Below are 23,071 nucleotides of genomic sequence, written 5' to 3' on the forward strand. Positions count from 1 at the left end.
CAGCCAGCCACATGTTTTCTCACGAAACCCCCCCCCCCCCCCCCCCCCCCCTGGGCGCCCTTCCGGGGGCCGCTCCCCTCGGAGGGAGCCAGATTCACGCCGCTGCCGCTGCCGCCGCCATTTCGGGCCCGCCAAACGGTCGCGGCCAGGCCTCTTGCTTTGCTAGCCGCAGAAAGGAGCTGTTGCGCACTCGCGCCTCTTTGGCGCCTCACAGCGACTCTGCTTGGGCCCGACTTAGCATTCTTGTGGCAACGGGCGATTTCCATCAAAAGCACAGAACGAGGCTTTACTTGGTGGTACGTAACGATCAATGAGTTTACTAATACTAGCATCCCCCAACACCTTGAATTTGTTAAACATCTTCATTATGTTGTATGCTAATTTACTGCTCACCCTCTACCTATATGTACGGACTGGTAACGTCCATTTCACTGTATCTGAGGAAGTGTGCATGCTCACAAAAGATTATACCTTGAATAAAACTTTGTTGGCCTTAAAGGTGGCACTGGACTCCAACTTTGTTCTGCTGCTTCAGACCAACATGGCTATCCACCTGAATCTATCCCAAGTGAATATGTAAAAGATTGATCCCAGGTCACACACCCCACTCCCCACCCCGGCATGTGGGTCTGAATGTGACCATGCAGCTTTAAACAGGCTTCATGTACTGTCCTTACCCACAAGAAAGGATTGTATTTACTAACTTGAAACATATTCGTGAAATACCTGCCTTCAGAATATGTGTATAAGAGGGAAGATCTGCATGTTTCAGGGATTCCTGAGCGATGCAGTATGTTGCTGTATTCAAGATACGGTACACCATCACCTATCCCAGTTCTGTATAGATAAGGTGGAATCATACATTGGTCACATTATGAAAAGACAAGACTTCCGGGGGGGAAACCATAATGCTAGGAAAAATTGAAGACGGCAGGAAACAAGGAAGACCCAACATAAGATCGACTAAATAAAAAAGAGCAAACGGTCCAGTAGCACCTTAAAGACTAACAAAATATGTGGCAGGGTATGAGCTTTCATGCTCACTTCTTTATATACAGCCAGTTGATTTAGCCACAGGACTTCTGATAACAAGTACACAATCAGTTTGCACGTGGTATATACAGGCTGTATCTGAAGAAGTGAGCAGTGACTCACAAAAGCTCATACCCTGCCACATATTTTGTTAGTCTTGAAGGTGCTACTGGACTCGTGCTCTTTTCTACTGCTACAAACCAGAGTATCATGGCTACCCATCTTGACTAAATAAAGAAGGCCAGGGCCCTCAGTTTGCAAGACCTGAGCAAAGCTGTTGATATTTTGGAGATCATTAATTCATAGGGTCGGCATAAGTTGGAGGTGACTTTGATGGCACTTAACGCACACAAGGTAGATGGGTATTTCACTCCTTATGTGTAATACTCAGTTTCCCAAATGTAAATGAATGGCAGCCATTCATTTATACAGAAAATTACATGGATGCACTGGGAAAGTACTGGCATCAAATACTGGAGCTATCCTACTCCCCAAATGTACATTTGTATATAATCCTACATACAACCATGTGCAAACTGATTGTATACTTGTTTGCTAAATCAGTTGGAATAACTCCTATAGAGCACTGCATGTATATACTAAACATTGACACACCTGCATGATTTAACCACATACACGCCAACTGTTATAACTACGTACCATGTGGATCCATGCTGGCAACCTGGGAGTCTCTTCTCTCTGCCAGTGAACAGAGGGGTGGGGACAATGCATGTGTGGAATATGGATTGTCAGGGGTGGCAGTTTTCTATGGCATGCCCATGGCAAACTCTCACTGTGTGTATGTGTGTGTGTGTAGGCGCACATGAAGAAACAGGAAAAGAGAGTCTTTCTGTCCTCACTCAGCTACTGTTGCCAGTCTGGTTAACTTTTGGATTTTCTGGGCTGACTGAAATGATAGGAGCAAGCCAAATGCAGGATATTGGTGTAAACAACTGAGGCGGCAAATACATACAAGACAGATGAATCCTATGAAATGGTGTTCATACTGGTCATTACAGTACAGCAATTCCTGGAGAGCATTTCATGCATTGCTTTGTATCAACTGCTAATCAACAACAACAACAAAATGTAACATTAGGAAGGTCACTTGTCTAGGCTTGTCTTCTGTTCCAACAGCAGAAGGAAACCTTCCACTGATCACGTCAACAGGGTATCTATACAATTACCTTGAATGGATTGTAAAGACAAGCAAATATAAAACAAAGTCCAAGCACACAAGTGTCTGAATGTTGAAAAAAATGTTTACACATTTATCTCCAGAATGTCTAAAATGCTTCCTAGCCTTGAGTTGACAGAACAAAATTCTTCAGAATAACCTTTGTTCCTTTCCTAAGAAACATCCCTAGGGAAAGGAGTTTGTAAGCCGCTCTGAGACTCCAAGTGAAGGGCAGGGTATAAATCCAATCTCTTCTTCTTCTTCTAATACCTTTGAAGCATATCATGATTAAAATGCCAGAAATTCAGTTGATTGGACTTAAGTGTTCTAGGGTTAAGTAGACGCAAATTGAAAAAAAGCACTGTGTTATGAACTTTGGCAAGCAATATCAGACATATGAAATAAACTATTTGTTATAGGTTATTAGTATAGCTGTTCACTGATAAAATATTTGTAGTTGATTAAGCTGAATACAGTGGAAAATTTGCATATTATAAAATCTCATGGTTTTTTTCTTTTTCACATAAGAAATAGGACATTTACAATTTAAGAAGGAGCTGCTGTGGCTCAAGTGGTTAAGATGCTGAACTGCAGGCTGTGGAAGGTCAGTAGTTCAGCAGTTCAAGACCCGGGTGCCGCATGATGGGGTGAGCTCCCATCTCTAGTTCCAGCTCCTGCCAACCTAGCAGTTCGAAAGCAAGAAATTGCAGATAGATAAATAGGTACCACTTCGGTGGGAAGGTAACAGCATTCCGTGCGCCTTGGTGTTTAGTCATGCCGGCCACATGACCACGGAAACGTCTTCGGACAGCGCTGGCTCTTCGGCTTTGAAACGAAGATGAGCACCGCAACCCTAGAGTCGGATTCGACTGGCTTTCGAGCAAGGGAACCTTTACCTTTACAATTTAAGAACCATAGGGTACCTCACTGTTAGACAAACAATTATATTTAATATTTCCTCTTATTACCCACAGTAATGCTTCACAAGCAAAATAGACTAGAAAAGGATCTTTCAGGATCATTAGTAGCTGTTATGGCCTTAGGAAAGTTATTTGAGCATCTTTTCATTCCTAGTTATTTCCATGACCAGTCAGTGTCAGTGATAACTTGCATATTTTTGGTTTTTTTCCCACTGCTTAACCAGCAAATGTCTTGCCCACAAAAATACTGTTAACTGTGGTGGTCGAGGTCAGTGATGGTCTAGACAGTGATGGGCAAAGACAAACTGGATCCAAAAGGTTGCCTACTCCTGTGCCAGCAACACTGCTGTTAATACTGGCCAAACTGAACAGCCTTTGAGTAAAATAATACATGGACACAAATCATACATTAAAAATGCAGACTTTCAGAAATTGAGGGGGGACATTTCAACCTCACTGGACATTCAGTGCCAGACTTGAAGGTTGCAGTACTTCAGAAGAAGAGTTTTAAAAGGGGGCTCCAGGGAAAAGTTGCTGAAGTGGATTTCAACTGAACAGGGACTTTAGATGGTTAGTGTTGAAGCTTGTTGTTGTTCAGTCGCACAGTCGAGTCCGACTCTTCGCGACCCCATGGACCAGCTCCCGCCAGGCCTGTTCTAAACCTGTACCAGACTACAGCCATTTTACTGCAGAAAAGTGAAACTAAAGAAACCAGCAAATACAGCAGAAACTAACTGAGATGAACTTTAAGTCAATTCTCAGTCTCCTACAGATGGCCTAGTGGTACCTCTGGGATGGTTACAGTATAGAGAACAGCAGGATGAGATAAAGGTGTACCTGGCAAGGAATTCCCTGTAAACAAAAAAGGAGATCACACAGCTTCTAAAAAGTATTACTGGTGGCCCATCAATAGAAATAAAATTGTCATTGCAAACCTATTTGAATACCCTGGGAGGGCAGTTCCTTCTATATCAGTAGTCTGCCGCTGTACAGTTTTCTGGAAACTTATGCCTTTGAAATGTTTACAATAGACAGTTCTTCTACATTAGTAGTTTGAAGCTATACAGTTTTCTGGAACTTGATGCCTTTGAAATACTTAGAATAGTAATTTTCTTGAGGAAGATTATCAAAATGAAGTCTTCAGTATCCAGATTCTTCATTGGAAAGTACTACTTTGGAAAGAGAACTTTATGGAATATTTCATTGAGTATCAGAAGATTCATATTTAGTATCATTGTGCTTTTTTGTGCAAGGATTATATACATATACTGCACACATACCGGTAGTATCTGTCCAATACAATAACATTGGCTACAAGGAATTCCCTGTAGCATGAGGTATGCTTTGACTTGGACTTTTGCAGTATGGAGGAATACCAACATTGTTTTGGCAGAGCCCCAAGTATATTCGGCGGGAAACACTACTTTGATTAGAATACAAGTGGAAAGGGTCTCTTATTGTGTGAGTCCAATACAAAAACCGAGAGTAATGAAGTGTGCGCAGAGAACGGGAACGGGAGAAACAAAGGGATGGAAGGTTTATGAGCCATTGCCTAAGAAGACATCACAGGGTAACTATAACATTGTTTGCCTAGCAGGATGCTGAGTCAGGCCTGCACAAGTTACTGATAGTTAGCATGCTTTAATAGCCCTGACCTGGATGGCTCAGGCTAGTCTGTACTTGCCAGATCTCAGAAACTTAGCAGGATGGGATGAAGAGCAGACAGCAGATGTTTAAATGTCTCAGAGCCATTTAAACCCCTGCTTTCTGCTCCCTGCCACTTTTTGTGGGGAGCAGAAAACAGGGAAGAGTCGGACTCAACTGTGCGACTGAAAAACAACAACAAAATGTAACATTAGGAAGGTCAGTTAAGTAATGAGAAAATTTGTTTTTCTTAATTGAAGGATACCATAGAGAGAATTTGGATTGTCAGGCCATACTGATATCACAAAGGGCATCTTTTTCAAAAAGCTAGTCATGAATTTTGCTTGAGTCCCTAAACTTTACAGCCTCTAAAGAGGGCAAGGAGTATAACTGCAGAAGTGGGGACAGCAAATTGGACCACTGAAAAGTGGACTTTTGTTGTAATACAGGGTAGTGCAACTTCTAACCTTAAGTGTGCAGTAGGAGTTCCCTGAGGGAGACCCAAGATTTTCCTTAAGAAGTTATTCTGAATGATTTCAAACTGGTCAAGTATTTTCTCATTCTGCCCCCATATTTCAGCCCCATACAAAAGCTGCATGATAACTTTGCCCTATATACTTTAAAGGCCTTGGGATCAGCCTGGAAGGAAAAGGCACCTGCAGTCACGTGACTAGCAGTGGTGATGTAATTCTGATGGAGGCCCGGGGGGGGGGGGTTCTAATGATTTCTTAAAAACCCTCTTGACAGAGTTTGGCCGTTGAGACTGTCAGGTTTTTTTGGTTGGTGGGTACTGACATGCTAGCCTCCATCATAAATTTTCTGTCCTTAAGGACCAATTACAGATCTAACTACATGTTACACTTTTCATGGCTCCATTTTCTGTTGTTCACAGATAAAGTATGGGGGTTCCATGCTTGGAGTATATGTAGTATATGTACAGTACATCTAAAGCCCTAACACTACATGTTAGGTTTCCTCAGGGAGGTAAGTAGCAGCTCCACAAGGCCATTTCACACTTGAAAAAACTGTGTGTGTGTGTTTGTGTGTGTGTGAGAGAGATTGATAGGCGGGAGGGGCTTAAGCCCCTTTTTCCAGTGCACTTCAGTCCTACTCTGAAGCAAGCCCATACACATTTGGGATTTAAGTTCCAAACCTCATCTGCTGCCCAGACCTGGTGATGAACCCAGAAAGCATATGATAATGCAGTTGCTTGTTTACTTCATTTGTAGTCTGGCTTTCTCGCTGAGACTCAAGGCAGATTACGTATTCAAAACAATGCAACAAAGTATAATACAGCTAAAAACTATGCAAATAAGAACAATATATACAATACAATGAAACCATACTGCAAAATTAAACCAATGCGCTCCAAACAGTATAGAACATATAAGGAACCATGCAACAAACTGCCTAAAATTTCATGGACATTACTGTAGCCCTATTATTTACAAAAATGCCCTCCCTAACCATTGTTTTACACAGTCTGCTCTCAGGATGGTGTTATATGGCATATATTGGGTAAGAAAGCAAGGCAACTTGCAACAGGGATTAAAAGTGGAGTTTCAGCAATTTTTTTGCTCTCTATATAGGAAACATTTTCTCCAGCTAGTGAGGCTTGAGTTGAACTCTTTACATAAAGTAAGGCCTGTTTATCTTGAAGACAGTGCTGTGTTTGAACTGGTATATGTAGTGGCACTGTGCTATTTATGGTAATTTGAAGCACAGAGCAGAACCCAACAGAAGGTTCTCTGTCCATTTTTATGAAGGCCTGGAAGGTATTTTGTCTTTTCAAGGCTACAGAAACTTTAGCCCAGAATTGCTAGTGATCTTCTTTCAGCAAAGAACGAAAGGCTTTATTCTGTTCTTACTCTTTTTATGCATCACTCTAGTGCTATAAATATTAGCAACTACCTTATATGATCTTTCTTGGGTCTTTTATTTTATTATATACCTCTACCTTAAATGTAAGAAATTCTCTTCTGGATAAGACCAATGATCTGTCTTAAATGACATCCTGCTGTTTACTACGGCCAGCAACCAAAAAAGAAGGGGAGCCAGTGTACAAGGACAGGAACAAAGCACAAAAACCACTGACTAGAGATAACCAATATATGAAATGTGTAATAATAATTCAATAATGCAAACATATAATATTATAACAATATTGGCCAAGGTGTAACCAAGATACAAAAGGAAGAATAATAATGGAAAGAAGAATGAAGTCCCAAGTATTTTACTGTGTCTCACTCCAGTAGCGTTGCAATATCGAAGTCCAATTTGACGTGCAATTCATCATGGAGTGGACATTTCAGAAGTTCCCTAAGCCATAAAAAGCCATGACGCGTAGTCCGGATGCTGGCTGCCGCGTTTCGAGTTGTTCTTATTCATAATCCTTCTTGACTGATTATACTGGCTTTGTATGTGCCTTCTACTGAGATTGGGTCCCCTTATAGCCTATTGCTTTTGAATAAGAACAACTCGAAATCTGCACTACGCGTCATGGCTTTTTATGGTTTATGGAACTTCTGAAATATCCACCCCACGATGAATTGCACGTCAAATTGGACTTTGACATTACAAGGCTGCTGGAGTGAGACACAGTAAAATACTTGGGACTTTATTCTTCTTTCCATTATTATGCTTACTATGGCCAAGCAGATGCCCAGAAGGCCCAGAAGCAGTGGCAGAGACAAAGCCTCATCCTGTTGTTGCCACTCCAGTAATGCATATTGAGAGGACGTTGCATTTAGCCATTACGGCTAATAGCCATCAATGGAATTATCTTTCAGTGGTCTGTGTAACCCTCTGTAAATTGCTAGAAGGGCAAACTGCTCTGCTACAAGGCACGCACCACTTGCACTACTGTTTACATACTTGTTTAGGGGATTTTTTATGCCTCCTCTCCCACAAACATTAGAGGTTATAAATTTAAACCCAGCCAGAGAATAACAAACCATTGAGCGATAGTATAACCATTTCAGTGAATAAAATGACCTCTTCTGACCTGACAAAGTAATCTAATAAGTGGCACCAGTCACTCTGGTTCTAAAAGAGTGTGCAGAGGTCTGACCTATCACATTAAATATGCTGCTGTAGAGCTGAAGGTCAGTTATAGGAACATGGAAGTGCATGCAGCATTCGTCTTGTTTCATCATGTCTTCCAAACATGAACAATATATTCTTCAGTGGAAGAATGAAGCAGCACCACCCTTTGTTAACTGAAACCTTTTCAAACTGAAACCAGGGATACAAGTAATGGTGCTGCCTCAGAGACAAAAGTCAGAGGAAAGGCATCAGAACCAGTTTATTCACAGTAAGTAAACACACAAAAAGGCTTCCCATAAGGGAAAAACAACACAAAACACATATCTTCATTCTACCCACTACAGGATGAATATATTTTTAGAACACTGTTAAATAGCATGTACATTTCATTTACATTTTTGCCACCAAGTACCAACTCCAGTCCAGCCATTTTGTACCCTGTACATTCTTATTGTACACTGTATTTACAGTAATGTCATCTTACAATCACAAACCATGATACAGCATAATGGGCTGAAGACGCACAAGTCTCTCCTGTGTCTGAAAATATTTTAGGGGGGAACAGATTGGAGAAAAGACTATTGGTATAGTTAGGGTTTGTTTTTTATTTCATCTGTAGACACAGGATTGACTTGCAGGAATATTATAGCTCTTTAAACCACACTGTGGCCAGAAGCTATTTTGTGTCCTTATGCAGGCACCTGTTTTTGACTAAACAGATCCTTATGGTGTATTTACATCTCAGAAATGCTTGTGCACAGCACAAACTTAAGTGCAAATTACTGTATCAGTGCATACATTAAAACACTATGCACTTCAAGATCATATTCTGCAGCCTATTTTAATGCTAATTACAGATACATTAAAATGTCATTTAAAAAATCCTTCGGTTTGTCATTTGATGAAATGTTTTGGCTCTCATAATACTGGAAAGGTCCATCCAAAATGGTGTACACTACTTAAGAAATTATGCTTTAAACACATACAAAACATTTGACAGTGAAATAATCAACCACCTGAAAACAGGCCATGCTGCACTTTTGCAAGGCTGCTTGTTCAGTACTGCACCATCATCATTGAAACATCATGTCACTTGGGACATGATCTTTCTTTGTCCGTTTTTTTTTGCAAAAGGACACCCGGTCACTTATAAAAGGGTGCTGCAGAATTCCGTTATTTGTTCCAGCTCATATCCCATTTCCTTTTAAAATGACAGGAATCAAGACAAAATGCCATGAATGCAGTCCACCAAGTTATGGTCGCTTCTATACATGAGTTTTTTAAAAAACCCAAATGGCATTTTTATATAATTGTTCTTATAGTTTGAATGTCAAATGAACTTTGAAACTTCTCAGGAAAAAGCTATGCCCTCTCTAGAGCTAGCTTTATATAAAAGGCCCCATTTTAAACACGTGGCCACAGTCTTCGGTCAGAATGGGAATCTGTGCATTACTGTGGAACAAAGGCACACAGCTCCTCAGCAACCTCAGGGCTTGTACTCTCTCTGAAAGAGCAAGCTGCCAGGATAGATAAAGAACCATCATATTTTATCTCAGATAAAACAATGGTCTGAATAATGTGAGCATTTCCAAGAATATGTTAACTGTTTACATATGCATAACACTGCTTAAGATGATTACTTTTTAAAGTTAGAGTCTGGACCCTGTGTAAGATATAAATCCTGTCATGTAAGCCACCTATCACCTATCCTAGTGGCAGAGTCCATCCATCCAGATTATTTTAGGTTTTCACTCCTCCGCTCTGACATACCATAAACTGGCCAATTCCCCAAAAGTGTGTTGGATTTGTAAACTATGATAGTACTAAACAGGTAGAGACACTTCTTTTAAATAAGTAAGCACATTTAGTTTAGAAAAAAGTAATTACTATGAATATTCAGTTCTTCCTAAAAGCCCTCCCCCAGTTCCATATTTTACAGATATGTGACATTTCTTGCTGTGTCAATTTAAGGCATAATATCTCATCTGATTAAATCGTTCCATCATCTGGTTCACGCTTCTGTACTTCATTTACAAGGCATGGGTGCATATGCAACTGTTCTGATACCTTACTGAAGTTAAGGGGTAGGCTGTAGGAATTTATGCTTCCTTCCCCTCTCCAGCTATTCTCCACTCACATGAAGATCTGTCCGTCAGCCAGCTTAGCCATAGCTGAGTTATCCAGATGGTCAGCCATGTTGGTCTGAAGTAGTAGAACAAATGTAGAGTCCAGTGGCACCTTTAAGACCAACGAAGATACCTTGAATAAACCCTTGTTGGTCTTAAAGGTGCTACTGGACTCTACATTTGTTCTATAGTTGAGTTATGTTAACACCAATGTTAATGCAAAGCATTGTTCACGTTTAATCAGGATCTGGAACGAGGGACTGAAAAATCCCTTTAAAAATCCTGATTAAGAGCAAACCCTGCTTAGTATTAATCAATGCAGATCCAACACTTAACATCTAACTACACAACAACTAAGTTGAAAGTGAAGTTCCACACGATAAGAGGATATAAGTAAATCCTTTAAGGAACCAGAAACACTACATCTGCATTGGGCCAAGATAATGGGTTTTGCCCTCTCATGTAGGCCAATATTGAGGTATAAATATAGTTCTGATTACAGGAGTTTGCCCAGCCTTTTTTGAAGCCCTTTGCTTCAAAATGTTTCCTGACTTCAGAAACTTAATCAGTCTACAAAGAATCAGACTCTTCCAAAGCCTTAACTATGGAATACTGGAATTTGGTTTAATTACCACAGACTCCCAAGTATCCAGAATTATTGCTTCTACTGGATCTTCAACATGGAAAAGTTAAAAAGTATCCATGCATGTTAGAAACAAGACTACATTCAATAGTCCATTTAAAAAAGCCACAAAAGTTGATTTGTTAGTTCAAGAAGAAACAATGTTCATTTGACTTCACAACATTAGCATATAAACTCTTCTCCAAACCTTCTAACAAATGTAACACTGACATGATCAGAAGGAAAAAATGAATTCTTTTGGCATTTAATCTCCCATCTCTCCTAGTAAGTTCATTTGGTATAAACAAGAGTGTTTTCTTAGAACTGCCACTGTAATTCAACGTGAACTATAGTCTGTTACTTAAATAAATTATGCACATGTTAATAAAAAATGGATCATGATTATAAAAGCTGAGTTTTATGTAATGCCTGATTTTTTCCAAAGAACATCACTACACTACCCTCATTAATAATAGGAGGCAGCTATTGTCTTATCCAGCTATTTTGCTTGTTTTAAAATCAGTGCATATTTTAAACAACTGTTTCCACATCCATCCTTGATCTATGGACGTTGAACCAAGTTACTCTTACTCCCATCTTGCTCACTGAGTTTGAAGTGGGTGTAAGCTAAAATACCACATAATGTGCACACAATCCCAAAGCCTTGATTGATGGACAAAGGGTCCTTAAATAGGAGGTATCCTCCCAGGAGAGTAATGCAGAATTTGAAGTGTCCAAACATATTGTATCTTTACATTTCTGTTAAGGAGCATTATTAAAACAATAGTCAAATGGGGAACAACATTCCATACTTATTTAGTACTTATTTATTCTCAAAGGCTGCAAACCTCTGCAGAGTCAGCCTGATAAAATCCCAATGGAAGTCAATGGGATTTAATGCAGTCTAACTCTACAAAAGATTGTATTCTGGGTTAGCTAGCTAGTTGACTCCCCATCAATCAGTCAACTATGATTTCGCTTTTTAAGTAACTCTTGACTACTATAAAACAGCAGTATACGCGCTTTAATGCTTCAGATAAAACTCATATAATGTACCCTGTAAATTCATTCTGTATAACTAAGCATTTAGCTCAATGAAGCAATAAAAATACACCCAAGCAGTAAAAGCCTGAAAAACTCATGCTAGCAAAATTCAGTACAGCATGTTAATATTCTTTCAACTTCTTAATGAAGTTTAAATAATGTAAGACATAATAAAATGACCACATTCCATATTATGGTCTGCCACCACAGTGGAAGACCTGGCAGCTCTAACTGACAGCACCATCATTTTAATTAATCTAATTTAATATTTGGAGCATCATAAACATGTCACCTAAATCCAGAATTGATCTCTGCATTTTCTACATTTATTTTTCTTTTCAAAGGTATTCACCAGCACAATTCTGCCTTTGTTAGATACTTATCTGCAGTTTCTAGTCACTAAAGTGATAAAATATTTCTTGCCTGCTCATTCTTTGTTGTCTTTGGCCGGGTCTATATATGCAGCAAAGTGAAGAGTTATAATCCTAAAGTGAACCATACCACTTCAGACTGTGATTTCTGCATTTCCCCCCAACATAAAAAGCATAGAAGAGAGGAAGATTAAAGTTCAGGCTGCTCCCACTGTGCTAATATTTTATTCACAGGGAGTTGTTTACATAGGAAACATTAATAAATGTGGATCCTTCCACCTGTAGTCCACTAACCAGTGACGAATGTAGAAAGCCAGCAGGGGAGCAGGAGCTATCCAGTGTTTTGCAGAGAGTGCCACATATATGATGATCCACCCACTGGGTGGCTCTCAGGGAGCAGGTTTGTTCCCTTGAGGCTAGGGTTGCTGACCTGGAGGAGCTGAGGCAGAGAGAGAGGGGGTTTGGGGAAGAGACCCTCAGGGACTTACTAGAACAGTCCCACTCTTGTGCTGACAGCTCTTCTGCTGTTGTGGAGAGTGAGAGTCTGGAGGTCAGGGGGCATCAGTCTGAGGAGGGATGTGATCCCTTAGAAGGGACCCCTTCCCTGGGCAATGGCCTGATATCCTCTCATACCGAGGACACTCCTGGGGAGAGGTGGGTTTCTGGTAGTCGGTAATTCAATCATTAGGAATATAGAGAGTGGGGTCTGTGACAGGCATTTTGACTGCATGGTGATCTGACTGCCTGGTGCAAAAGTTGCAGACATCACACACTGTCTAAAAAAACTGATAGTGCTGGAGAGTAGTCAGCAGTCATGGTGCACGTTGAGACACCAATGACATTGGGAAATGTAGTCACATGGTCTTGGAGGAGAAATTTAGGTTACTAGGCAGAACATTAAAGGCCAGGACCTCAAAGGTAGCATTCTCAGATGTGCTGCCAGTTTCATAAGCAGGGCCAACTAGACAGGCACAGATCAGGGGGTCTCAATACGTGGATGAGAAAGTGTTGCCAGAAGGAAGGGTTTAGATTTGTTAGGTACTGCGGAACTTGCTAGGACAAGCCAAACCTGTACAAAGAAGACAGGCTTCACATGAACTAAAAGAGAACCAGGCTGCTGGCAACTAATATCAAAAAGATGTCACAGCCGCTTTTAAACTAATCCTGGGGGGAAAGCCAACAGAGCTGGGAAGCTTCTGGTTCGGGACAAGTCAGTCCAAAGGGTTGACTGCATAAACAGGGTAATATTGATAGTAGTTTAACCGATCATGGGACTGAGGGCCATGTGTAGCAACTAAGAGGCTGAGGGGGGGAAGGGATACTGGAGAGGGAAATACATTATAGGTGTCTATATGCCAATGCTAGAAGTCTCTGAGCCAACATGGGGGAGCTGGAGTACTTGGTGTTCAATAACAATTTAGGTATCTCAGAAATGTGGTGGAATGGAGAAAATCTATGGGATATAGTCCTTCCTGGGTATAAGCTCTACAGGCAGGACAGGGAGGGACGGGTTGTTGGTGGAATTGTGTTGTACATCAAAGACAGCATAAAATCAAATAAGTTAGAAAACATCAGGGGAATTAACTCCACAACAGAAGCTATATGGGTGGAAATACTGGGCCCTAAGGGCCACTTAAAAGTGGAGGTATACTGTCGACCACCTGATCAAAACCTTGAGGCTGATCTTGAGATGGAAAAGGAAATAAGGGAGATGACTAAAGCAGATGCTATTATTATACTGGGAGACTTCAATTAACCTCACATTGTCTGGGTAAATGTGTGCTTGGGTCATGCTGCAAAAATGAGATTCTTAGTCGTCATAAATGACAGTGCACTTTAACAGGAGGCTTCTTTTAAAAAGTGGAAGGTATGCCCCAATGAACTGAACAGAAGGGACCACAGTCTCTGGCAAAAGAAATGTAAGTCAATAATTAGGCATGCAAAAAGATATCTTGAGAAGCACGTTGCTAAAACCATCAAGACAAAACAATAAGTATTTTAAAAATGTATATGGTGCAGGACACCAGCCAGAGAAGCAACAGGGTCTTTGGATGACAAAGGAATAAAGTGATTGCTAAAGGAAGATGGGGTGATGATAGAAGAACTCAATGACTTTTTTGCTTCTGTGTTCATTGTGGAAAGCGTGGGGCACATACCCATGCCACAGCCCTTACTTTCAGGAGAGGAGTCTCGGTTTCACCAGACACTATTTGATCCTATTAAAGAAATTCCACTTAAATGGCTGAGGATGAAAATCTTATTTTTCTTGTAGCAGGCACCTCAGGTAGGAGGGTTTCTGTTCTAGGTACTTGTTCAGTCAAACCTGAACTATGAGTTTTCCATAGAGAGAAAAGGGTCATGAAGACAGATACTGCCTTTACACCGAAGGCAAATTTGACCTTTCACAGGTCCCAGGAGATTTTAGTCTTCCTCATTTCACCTGAATCCGATCCATCCAAAGGACAAACTGCAGCAGGCCTTGGAAGTAAGACGTACACTTAAAATTGATTCCTTATTCATCTTTATCTCTCCACTGAATGAAGGAAAGAAGATGTCAATTTGGACATCACCAGTACCCTTAAGACCTACATTATTGAATCTTACAAAGCTCAATATTTGAAATACCATCTGGGATCACTGCACACTCAGTTCGAAGTGCCACAACCAACACTGCCCTAACCAAACACACCACAGTCAAAGAGATAGGCAAGGCAAACACACGGTCATCAATATCCACCTGTGTAGGGCACTCTAAGGTGAACTTCTATGACTTAGCTGACACAGCCTTTGGAAGTGACTTACAATATATTCTAGGTCCCAGCAAGATGTCCTCATATCGCTATACCAGACTGAATAATAGAGAAATGTTTCTCAACTGACAGCAACAGTAATGACAAATAAGGAAAAGGATACGTGACTGGCGAAGTATTCCCAATGATCCAGTAAATAGACAAGTTCACCATAAAGGCTATTATTCCAGACAGCAGCACCATAAACTGTGGATAAGTAAAACACACACAAAATAAAGCATGTCAATACATTTCCATCAGTGCTTACTTTAAAAACAGAGAACAGATGTGACACTGTGCAACAGAACAGAGCAAGGTGAGAATCAAACACAGGATATAAACAAATCTCAAACAAGTGGCATGAAGAGCTCCTCAGGGAGGTATGGATATTTCTGAACTCTTTCAATCTAGTTTATGTTCTTGAATTGGTGAGAGAGTCCAACACCAACCTTACCTTCACCCCAGAGGTGAATAGGCCACTACCTGGTACATATACGCTGTAAGTAGAAGCAACTATGGTGACCCCATGATTTATGAGGCATCCTCATTTTCTATAGCCCTACGTGGCTTTGGTCAGTCTCTCACACCCTGTTTCCAAAGTGTAAGAGACCAACTAAATGATATAAGCACTACCATCCTTACACTAGGAGGTGGCATGCTGTATATGCATGTCCTATGTATATTTTTATTTATTTATTTATTTATTTTTATCCTTAAATTTATATCCCGCCCTCCCCGAAGGCTCAGGACGGCTCACAAGGGGCACGGATGCCCAGGTTCAGACACTAAAACAATACAGAATAATATAAAATACAATAAATACAGTTTGCTAAAAATTACTTTACGGTGCTCCAAAAATATTTAACTATGAAATTCAAGATGGGGTTCTAAAATTATTTATACTAGAACAACAAACAACAGTAATAACAATATATAGCAGCAACAATATACGTCCCAATAGCTTTGTCCTCTGCCAGGAACGTCTCACGCCCCCAATAGTACCCGCTCTGAAGATGGTCAATTATTGGGAATAAAGAGGGGGATGCATATGGAATGATGGTGACGTAATTATGATAGTGTAATGATGGTGGCGGTGGCCCCTACTCGAAAGCCTGGCGGAAGAGCTCCATTTTACAGGCCCTGTGGAACTGCACCAAGTCCCTCAGGGCCCGGATCTCTTATGGGAGCTCATTCCACCAGGTAGGAGCCGCCACCGAAAACACCCTGTTCCTGGTAACTGCAAGTTTGATGTTTCTAGGGCCTGGAATTTCCAGGAGATTTTGGTTCCCCGACCGTAGTACCCTTGGGGGAACATACGGGGAGAGGCGGTCCCTAAGGTAAGCCGGACTCTGACCATATAGGGCTTTAAAGGTTAAAACCAGCACTTTGAAGCAAATTCGGTACGCTTTCAGCACAGGCCAGATGTGATCTCGTCTAGTGAGACCCATCAACAGTCTGGCTGCAGCATTCTGCACTAGCTGCAGCTTCCGAATTTGCGACAAAGGCAGCCTTTATTTATTCAGAAGCAAGCGATATTGAAACAGATTAGGAATTCACTCCCAGATAAATAGGGATGCTGGGGGTGGGAGACATTCCAAGGGCCCAGGTCATCCTGGACTCAAGAAGCTCAGCAAGTTATGGTTTGCTTTCACATGATGTTGGGACTGGGTAGTGTCAAGGGGAAAGAGGGAAGCTCAGCTGGGCTTCCTTTAGGGCCATTTTTACTTCCCTGTCTAGTCCTGCTCAGAACAATGACAAGAACTCCAATAGAAAACAACAGAAGATGGAGTTAGTTCTGTTCCCAACCTGGCATTTACTTTTGAGAAACGGAATGGCTGGAATTATCTCATTGGTGTCCTGAGTTATATACTCCACAACCATCAGTTAAGGATATAATTAAGCAAAGAACAGTCTAACCAGTGTGAACTTTGGTGTCCACAACTTGTTCAGATTCTACAAATTATTCTCTGTGATTCCTAGTAATGGGCACCTGTAAAACCTAATGGTCAGGCTGGATAACAGATGTCTGAATCCACTGTCTTAGATCAGGCCATTCCAATCAAAGCTTCCAAGCTTGGACTTCTTTATTTTCCTACATTTGAGGCTGCTATTCCAAAAATTATGTTTGGTTGAAACTATGAAAGGATTTTCAACAAATTCCCACTATGCTTCACATAGATGAATATGCCAAAGCCCAAATGCCTTGTGCTTTTAAGACACCCTTTCTCAAAACCTTACCACAGCAGAAAGTGTCCACGGTCCAAAAAATCCACCTTCTCCAAACATCGGCTCAAAGAAGGGTACAACACACAACAACATGCCGCAGGACATCGGGGCTTGATAATACAGCAACTGCATAGAGTTTACTTGTAGCTCATGTTGCTTTGCTCCTACCCACTAAAACCAAACAATATTTATAAATTAGTAATGTGAAACATCTAGCTCTAATATGAAAGGGCAGTTACAAAACTGTACTTAATAACCATGTTACTACCTACTTTAACAAAAAAAAATCTATCTGGTCAATACAGCTTCATTTGCCTAAATTACCTGTGAGGGTATCCAAAGCATTTGAAAGTTCAGATGCCTAGATAAATGCATTTTCTTTTTACACTGGCCTATGCTGACAGGAAAACCACTGTGATTAAACTTTGGATCCAAAATGCCCAGAGTAGACTTATTTAAATCAATGCAATTTAAATCACTGAAATAAAAAGACCAATGTCAACCATGCATTTAAATCCATTTCTTTTGTAAAATATATATTTTTGAACATGTGTACTAGCAGATTGCTGTAATATTTAAAATATATGTTGCTTTGTAACTCAGTTCAGCTTTTATGGTCGTGCAGCCCACATGCACTGCACAATTATGTCTGCTAAGAGACAGATGTATTTGTTTGGAGATCAGGGCAGCTGTCCATACTTGGGGCACTTGGACATACATCCTTGTAAACATGCCACCAAGCTGTAAACACTCAGAAATTTCCAGATGCAAGAGGTGCAGTGTGAGTTAGCAGGCAAAATAATGTTTCTCAATTGTGGTGTGGTGGTTCGAGGCCCAAGTTCAAATCCCCACTCTGCTATGGAAGCTTGTTGGGTGACCTTGGGAGATTCCCACACTCTGAGCCTAGCCTACCTCACAGGTTTGCTATGATAATACAATAGCAGAGAGGATAATGATGTAAGCCCTTTGGATTCCCACTGAGGAGAATGGCAGGGTAGAAATTAAATAAAATAAATAAATATTCAGAATTCGGAAACTGAACATGTGGTCACAATTGAACTTGAAGAATAAGTGTAGTCAAACGTGTTTGCATTAAATTCAGAGTTAATTTTAAACCACTTTAATTTTAAACAGATTACATTTAAATTGGATCTTTTTAAAAAAACCTGAAGCTTGATCTATTTTAATGCCATCCATTTTCAATGACATCCCAGGAAAGTCTAGGTTTTGAACAGATATTTCCATCTCAGACTTAGCTCCCATCTTTAAAAATAGCATTATTGTACACCTCCTGCCACAACTAGGGGAAAACAGAACAACCAAACTGGGACAAAGTCCTCTTTTCTAAACAGATTATTCAGATAAATGGTGTTCCATGGTACTCCAAGGCAACATTTTTACTACAGGCAGGGGTAATTTCGTAGAAAAAGAGCTAGGGGGACTCATTAGCATAACTCATTAGCATATGCCACACCCCCTGGCATCACCAGAAGTGTGTCCTCCCCACAGCCGGCGGCGACCTCCAGCGGGCACCAGCAGGGAGCTCCAGGCCCCGCCCTCCCACACCTCACCCGGGGGATGGCGTCCCCCCGCGTCCCCCCCCAAATGACCCCTGGGTGTGTATCAGATTCCCATGCTTAAGTATACACAAGGGAGAATCAATGAATTGGACTCTGCAAAGGATTTTATTTATTTATTTATTTATTCAGGTATTTCTACCCCGCAAGCGGGCTCAGGGCGGCTTACAGGGGCATAAGCCCATACATAAAATTCATTAAAATCCAATAAAATCACAGAGATACAATCAATGACATACTAACAGTAATAATAATAAAGTGCTTTAAGTTCTTTAAGTTCCAAGATGGTCTGCCAGCATTAGTTGTATAATTCCGGCAGCAATAATCCAAGCTAATTGGCTGATCTTGCCGCCATGTAGTTCACCCTGCCGCCGGGCTATCAAGGGCGATCCAACTTGATGATACTTCCACCGTTGGTGGTGGTGGGAGCGGCGGCCCCTACATAAAAGCCTGGTGGAAGAGCTCCGTCTTGCAGGCCCTGCGGAATTGCATAAGATCCCGCAGGGCCCTGATCTCCTCCGGGAGCTCATTCCACCAGGTAGGGGCCGCCACTGAGAAGGATCTAGCCCTTGTCGCAGCATAGTGCACCTCTCGGGAATCCGGAACCACTAAGCGGCTCTCAGTTCCCGACCGCAGTGCTCTTGGGGGTATATACGGGGAAAGGCGGTCCCTCAGGTAGGTCGGACCCCGGCCGTATAGGGCTTTAAAGGTGAGTACCAGCACTTTGAAGCGGATTCGGTATGCTATAGGCAGCCAGTGCAGCGCCTTCAACCCAGGCTTGATGTGCTCCCACCTGGGGAGGCCCATCAGCAGCCTAGCTGCCGCATTCTGCACCAGCTGCAGCCTCCGGATCAACGACAAAGGCAGCCCCATGTAGAGAGCGTTACAGTAGTCTAGCCTTGAGGTGACCGTCGCATGGATCACTGTAGCCAGATCTTCGCGGTCGAGGAAGGGAGCCAACTGCCGAGCCTGCCTCAGATGGTAGAATGCAGACCTGGCAGTGGCAGCTACCTGGGCCTCCATTGTCAAGGAGGAATCCAGGAGCACTCCCAGACTCCTAACCTCCGACGCAGGCACCAAAGGTACCCCATCGAAGGTCGGGAGAGGGAGCCCCAACCCCAAACCGTTCCGACTCAGGCCCAGGACCTCCGTCTTTGCTGGGTTCAGTTTCAACCGGCTCAGTCTGAGCCACTCAGCCACGGCCTGTAATCCCTGTTGAAGATCTTCAGGGTCGGAGCCCGACTGGCCACCCAGCATCAGATAGAGCTGGGTGTCATCTGCATACTGATGACAACCCAGCCCAAACCTCCTGGCAATCTGGGCGAGAGGGCGCATATAGATGTTAAAAAGCATCGGGGAAAGCACTGCCCCCTGAGGGACACCACATTCAAGTGGGTGCCTCCGGGACTGTTGTTCCCCGATTTCCACTCTCTGGGGCAATTTTCACCAATTCCCCTCTCCAGTTACAAATGTCCAACTGTCGTGCTGTATCTGCGTGTCTCCTGTTTCTCAGGAAAAGCACTGGGGGGAGGCATTAAGTGAGAGAGGGGCTCTACTAATGGAAATCCTTGCGTCATTGGAAATATTTAGTAAGACCCAGGCCTCTGGCATGGAGTACAAAAGAAGGGAAATATAACTGCAATTTCAGATCAGCAACTGTACATTTTTGCAGTCTATTGCAATTATTACCGTACTTCCAAAAAAAGAAATGGTGCACATTTCATCCAAATGTGAAGATGTGTATTCAAGCCATAGTATTGATTGCACTTTTCTGGCAAAGAAGCAACTGAGTATTTACTTGGGTCAAGAGCTCTCCATGCTGCTCAAAATAAAGTTGCATCACAATTCCTGATCTGATGCTTCTCCACCAGAGCGGCATAGGGCAAGGCGGGGGGTGGGGGGTGGACAAACTTGGAACATTACATCAACATGGCTATTAAAAAAACCCCTTGAATTGCATATGGTGAAAAGCACTAATTTACTCACCACTTGATAAAGGGCAGTAACAAGAACTCCAAGTGAAGCAAATACGATTCCAAGAAAGTTAAATTTCACATCATAATAGGAATTTAGGAAAACACCTAAGGTTATAGGCATCTGGAAGGGATAGGAAAAACATAATTATCTATAAAAATGTATGTTATCTACACCGTGAAAGTACTAAAACCCCAACTCTGTCAAATCAAGAGAAGCCTCAACATACAAATTAACACTATGAGCCTGCGCCATGTATACACTACTGTATTAACTGTTGTCAGTAACTTGAAACTCCTAAAGGGATGGTTTTGGGGGAAACTGAGAATGTGAAAAAGGGGTAACTGTCACAAAAGGTTCCATTCTAAGATAGATGCTGTCAGGAATGGCCGTGTCAGCAATGCTGGGCCAAAGCAGAAGTGGGGCTGGGAGCAGTCCCAGCATAGGATGACCTGACCCAGCAGTGTTGGGGGGTTTTGGCTGGGGAAAACCCAGACAGGGCATGCATGTTTTTCATGACCATATTACAGTTTTTGCTAAAATAGCCTGTCATGGAATTGGTGAAGATCCAAGAGTAGTTGTAAAATTCTGATTGGGGTAAAAGAATGGGAAGATGAACTGAATAAGGTATAAAGAATGAAGGGTCTCCAGCAGAACTTCAGAGAAAGGATATAAATTGCTCTCCCTCATTTCCTGTCTTTTAGGTATCCATCTGTAGGATGGATTCTTGGTGCTTAGAGGGCAACAGTGGGAGGGCTTCTGGAGTTCTGGCTTTACTGGTGGATCTCCTGATGGCACCTGGGTTTTGGCCACTGTGTGACACAAAGTGGACTGGATGGGACATTGGCCTGATCCAACATGGCTTCTCTTATGCTCTTAAGACCCCTTGCTGGAGGTAAGACCATTTTTCACCAAGGCATCTTTGGCCACTGTTGGGTGTGCCTCACTACACTTTCCTGGAGGATTGATGAGACTGTTACAGGTTTTTCTTTTGCTTGCAGTTATTGCTCTGTGCTGCTCTAGGCAAAGCTGCTGCTTTACTCTAGGCAGGGTTAATCTAGGCTGGGCTAACTAAATGCTCTAAGTATTTTTCTGTGTTGGCGTGCATTCTAATCCTGAAAATTCTTAATGTGATAAAAGGAGAGAACATTCTTGTTAAAGCTTATGTAGCGATAAAATCCCATGAAATGGTATAACCTGGTTTCCAAGTCCTTTCTTTTCCTGGAAGTGTTATTCCCTGCATAAGATTTAAAAGATCCCTCTTGCAACCCTTTAGCCTGGAAACAATGCAGGTTAACGGAGTCCCTTTTATCACTCTGATAATGTGGCTTCCTGGATGGTAAGGAATAACTACATCACATTGGCTTGATATCACAAACTGTGCATTCTTTGAACTGGTGGTGGGTAGCATATACTCCCAGCAAGACTACAATGGCAATATACTTGCTTCCAGTACTAGATTTTAGCCCAGGAGTAAATGCAGTATAAATTAAAAACCCCTCGGAACGAGGGAAGCATGGATTTCTGCTATCTGCCCTCCAGCTACAGGGTAAAGGGCATTCTTACCGACATGTGCGAAAGCCACCGCATCCTCGGAATACCTGCCCTGCCCCTGGCTGTACCTCTCCTTTTATAAGCCGGGTTCGAAGCCGGCACTGCTGGCCTCCCCAGCCTCGGGAAGAGCTCCTGTTGCGGCTCAACCCCCCCCCCCCCCCGGCCCCCCCCCCCCCCCCAATATCCAGGTATTTCCCAACCAAGAGCCGTAGGCCAGGCTCTGAATGAGGACGATGACCGGCGTGGTCATGGCCTTGGCCAGCTGGTAGGTGCCGATGGTGTTGTTCTGCAGGGACAAGTTGGTGAAGACGACGAAGCCGCAGAAGCTGAGCGCCAGAGGCAGCACCTGGCGGGGCCGCAGGCTCTTGGGGGCGAAGATGTTCAGCGCCTGGCACACGTACAGCCCCAGCCAGGTGACAGCGAAGTGCACCAGCGTCAGGCTCATGTTGGGGAAGCCCGTCCGCACGTACAGCCACTTGTTCAAGAAGACGATGCAGATTGACGAGGCCAGGTTGGCCAGCAGCCCCGCCGCCAGCCGGCCCCGCGGGGGCACCCAACCCATGCTGGACCCCCGGCTGCCTAGCTCTTCGTCCGCCGCAACCCGCGGAACAGCAGGCGTAGCCACCACTCCTGAGCAGGCGGCGGCGGCAGCGGCAGCACTGGCTGCCTGCCGCCACTACCGCCTCCTTGCCCGCCCACCCACGGCCCCACGGCCAAGCCACGTGGCTCCAGAGGCGCAGAAGCTTCCGGTGTCGCAAGCAGGCCGCTCCGCCCGGGCAGGGCGGCGCTGGAGACTTCGAAACTCTCTGGATGGGCAACGAGTTCCTGATGTCGACCTTGCAGGAATAGGATTTCCTTTGTAAACCCGGGAAGAGGTGACAGGGAAGGGTGCCTAGCCCGATCTGTAATGTACATAGCGGATTCAGGTGGGCGCTCCATCCCGTAAGGGGAAAATAGCAGCCCTAACATG

At 42.8% G+C, this 23,071-nt stretch overlaps 1 protein-coding gene across 1 annotated transcript; it reads right to left on the minus strand.

Moving 5' to 3' along the window:
• Window positions 1-10,340: 10,340 nt before the first annotated feature.
• Window positions 10,341-22,752, minus strand: SLC35E3 (solute carrier family 35 member E3). Its single transcript, XM_015405699.1, has 6 exons — window positions 22,302-22,752; window positions 20,814-20,868; window positions 20,560-20,670; window positions 17,009-17,167; window positions 14,895-14,977; window positions 10,341-11,315 (listed from the first exon to the last, which is right to left on the minus strand). Exons 1-6 carry the CDS (start codon window positions 22,661-22,663, stop codon window positions 11,129-11,131), a joined length of 957 nt encoding a protein of 318 aa, XP_015261185.1. The 5' UTR covers window positions 22,664-22,752; the 3' UTR covers window positions 10,341-11,128.
• Window positions 22,753-23,071: the final 319 nt, after the last annotated feature.

Source organism: Gekko japonicus, unplaced genomic scaffold, assembly GCF_001447785.1.
Source record: "Gekko japonicus isolate JY-2015 unplaced genomic scaffold, Gekko_japonicus_V1.1 scaffold53, whole genome shotgun sequence".
NCBI classification, from domain to species: Eukaryota; Metazoa; Chordata; class Lepidosauria; order Squamata; family Gekkonidae; genus Gekko; species Gekko japonicus.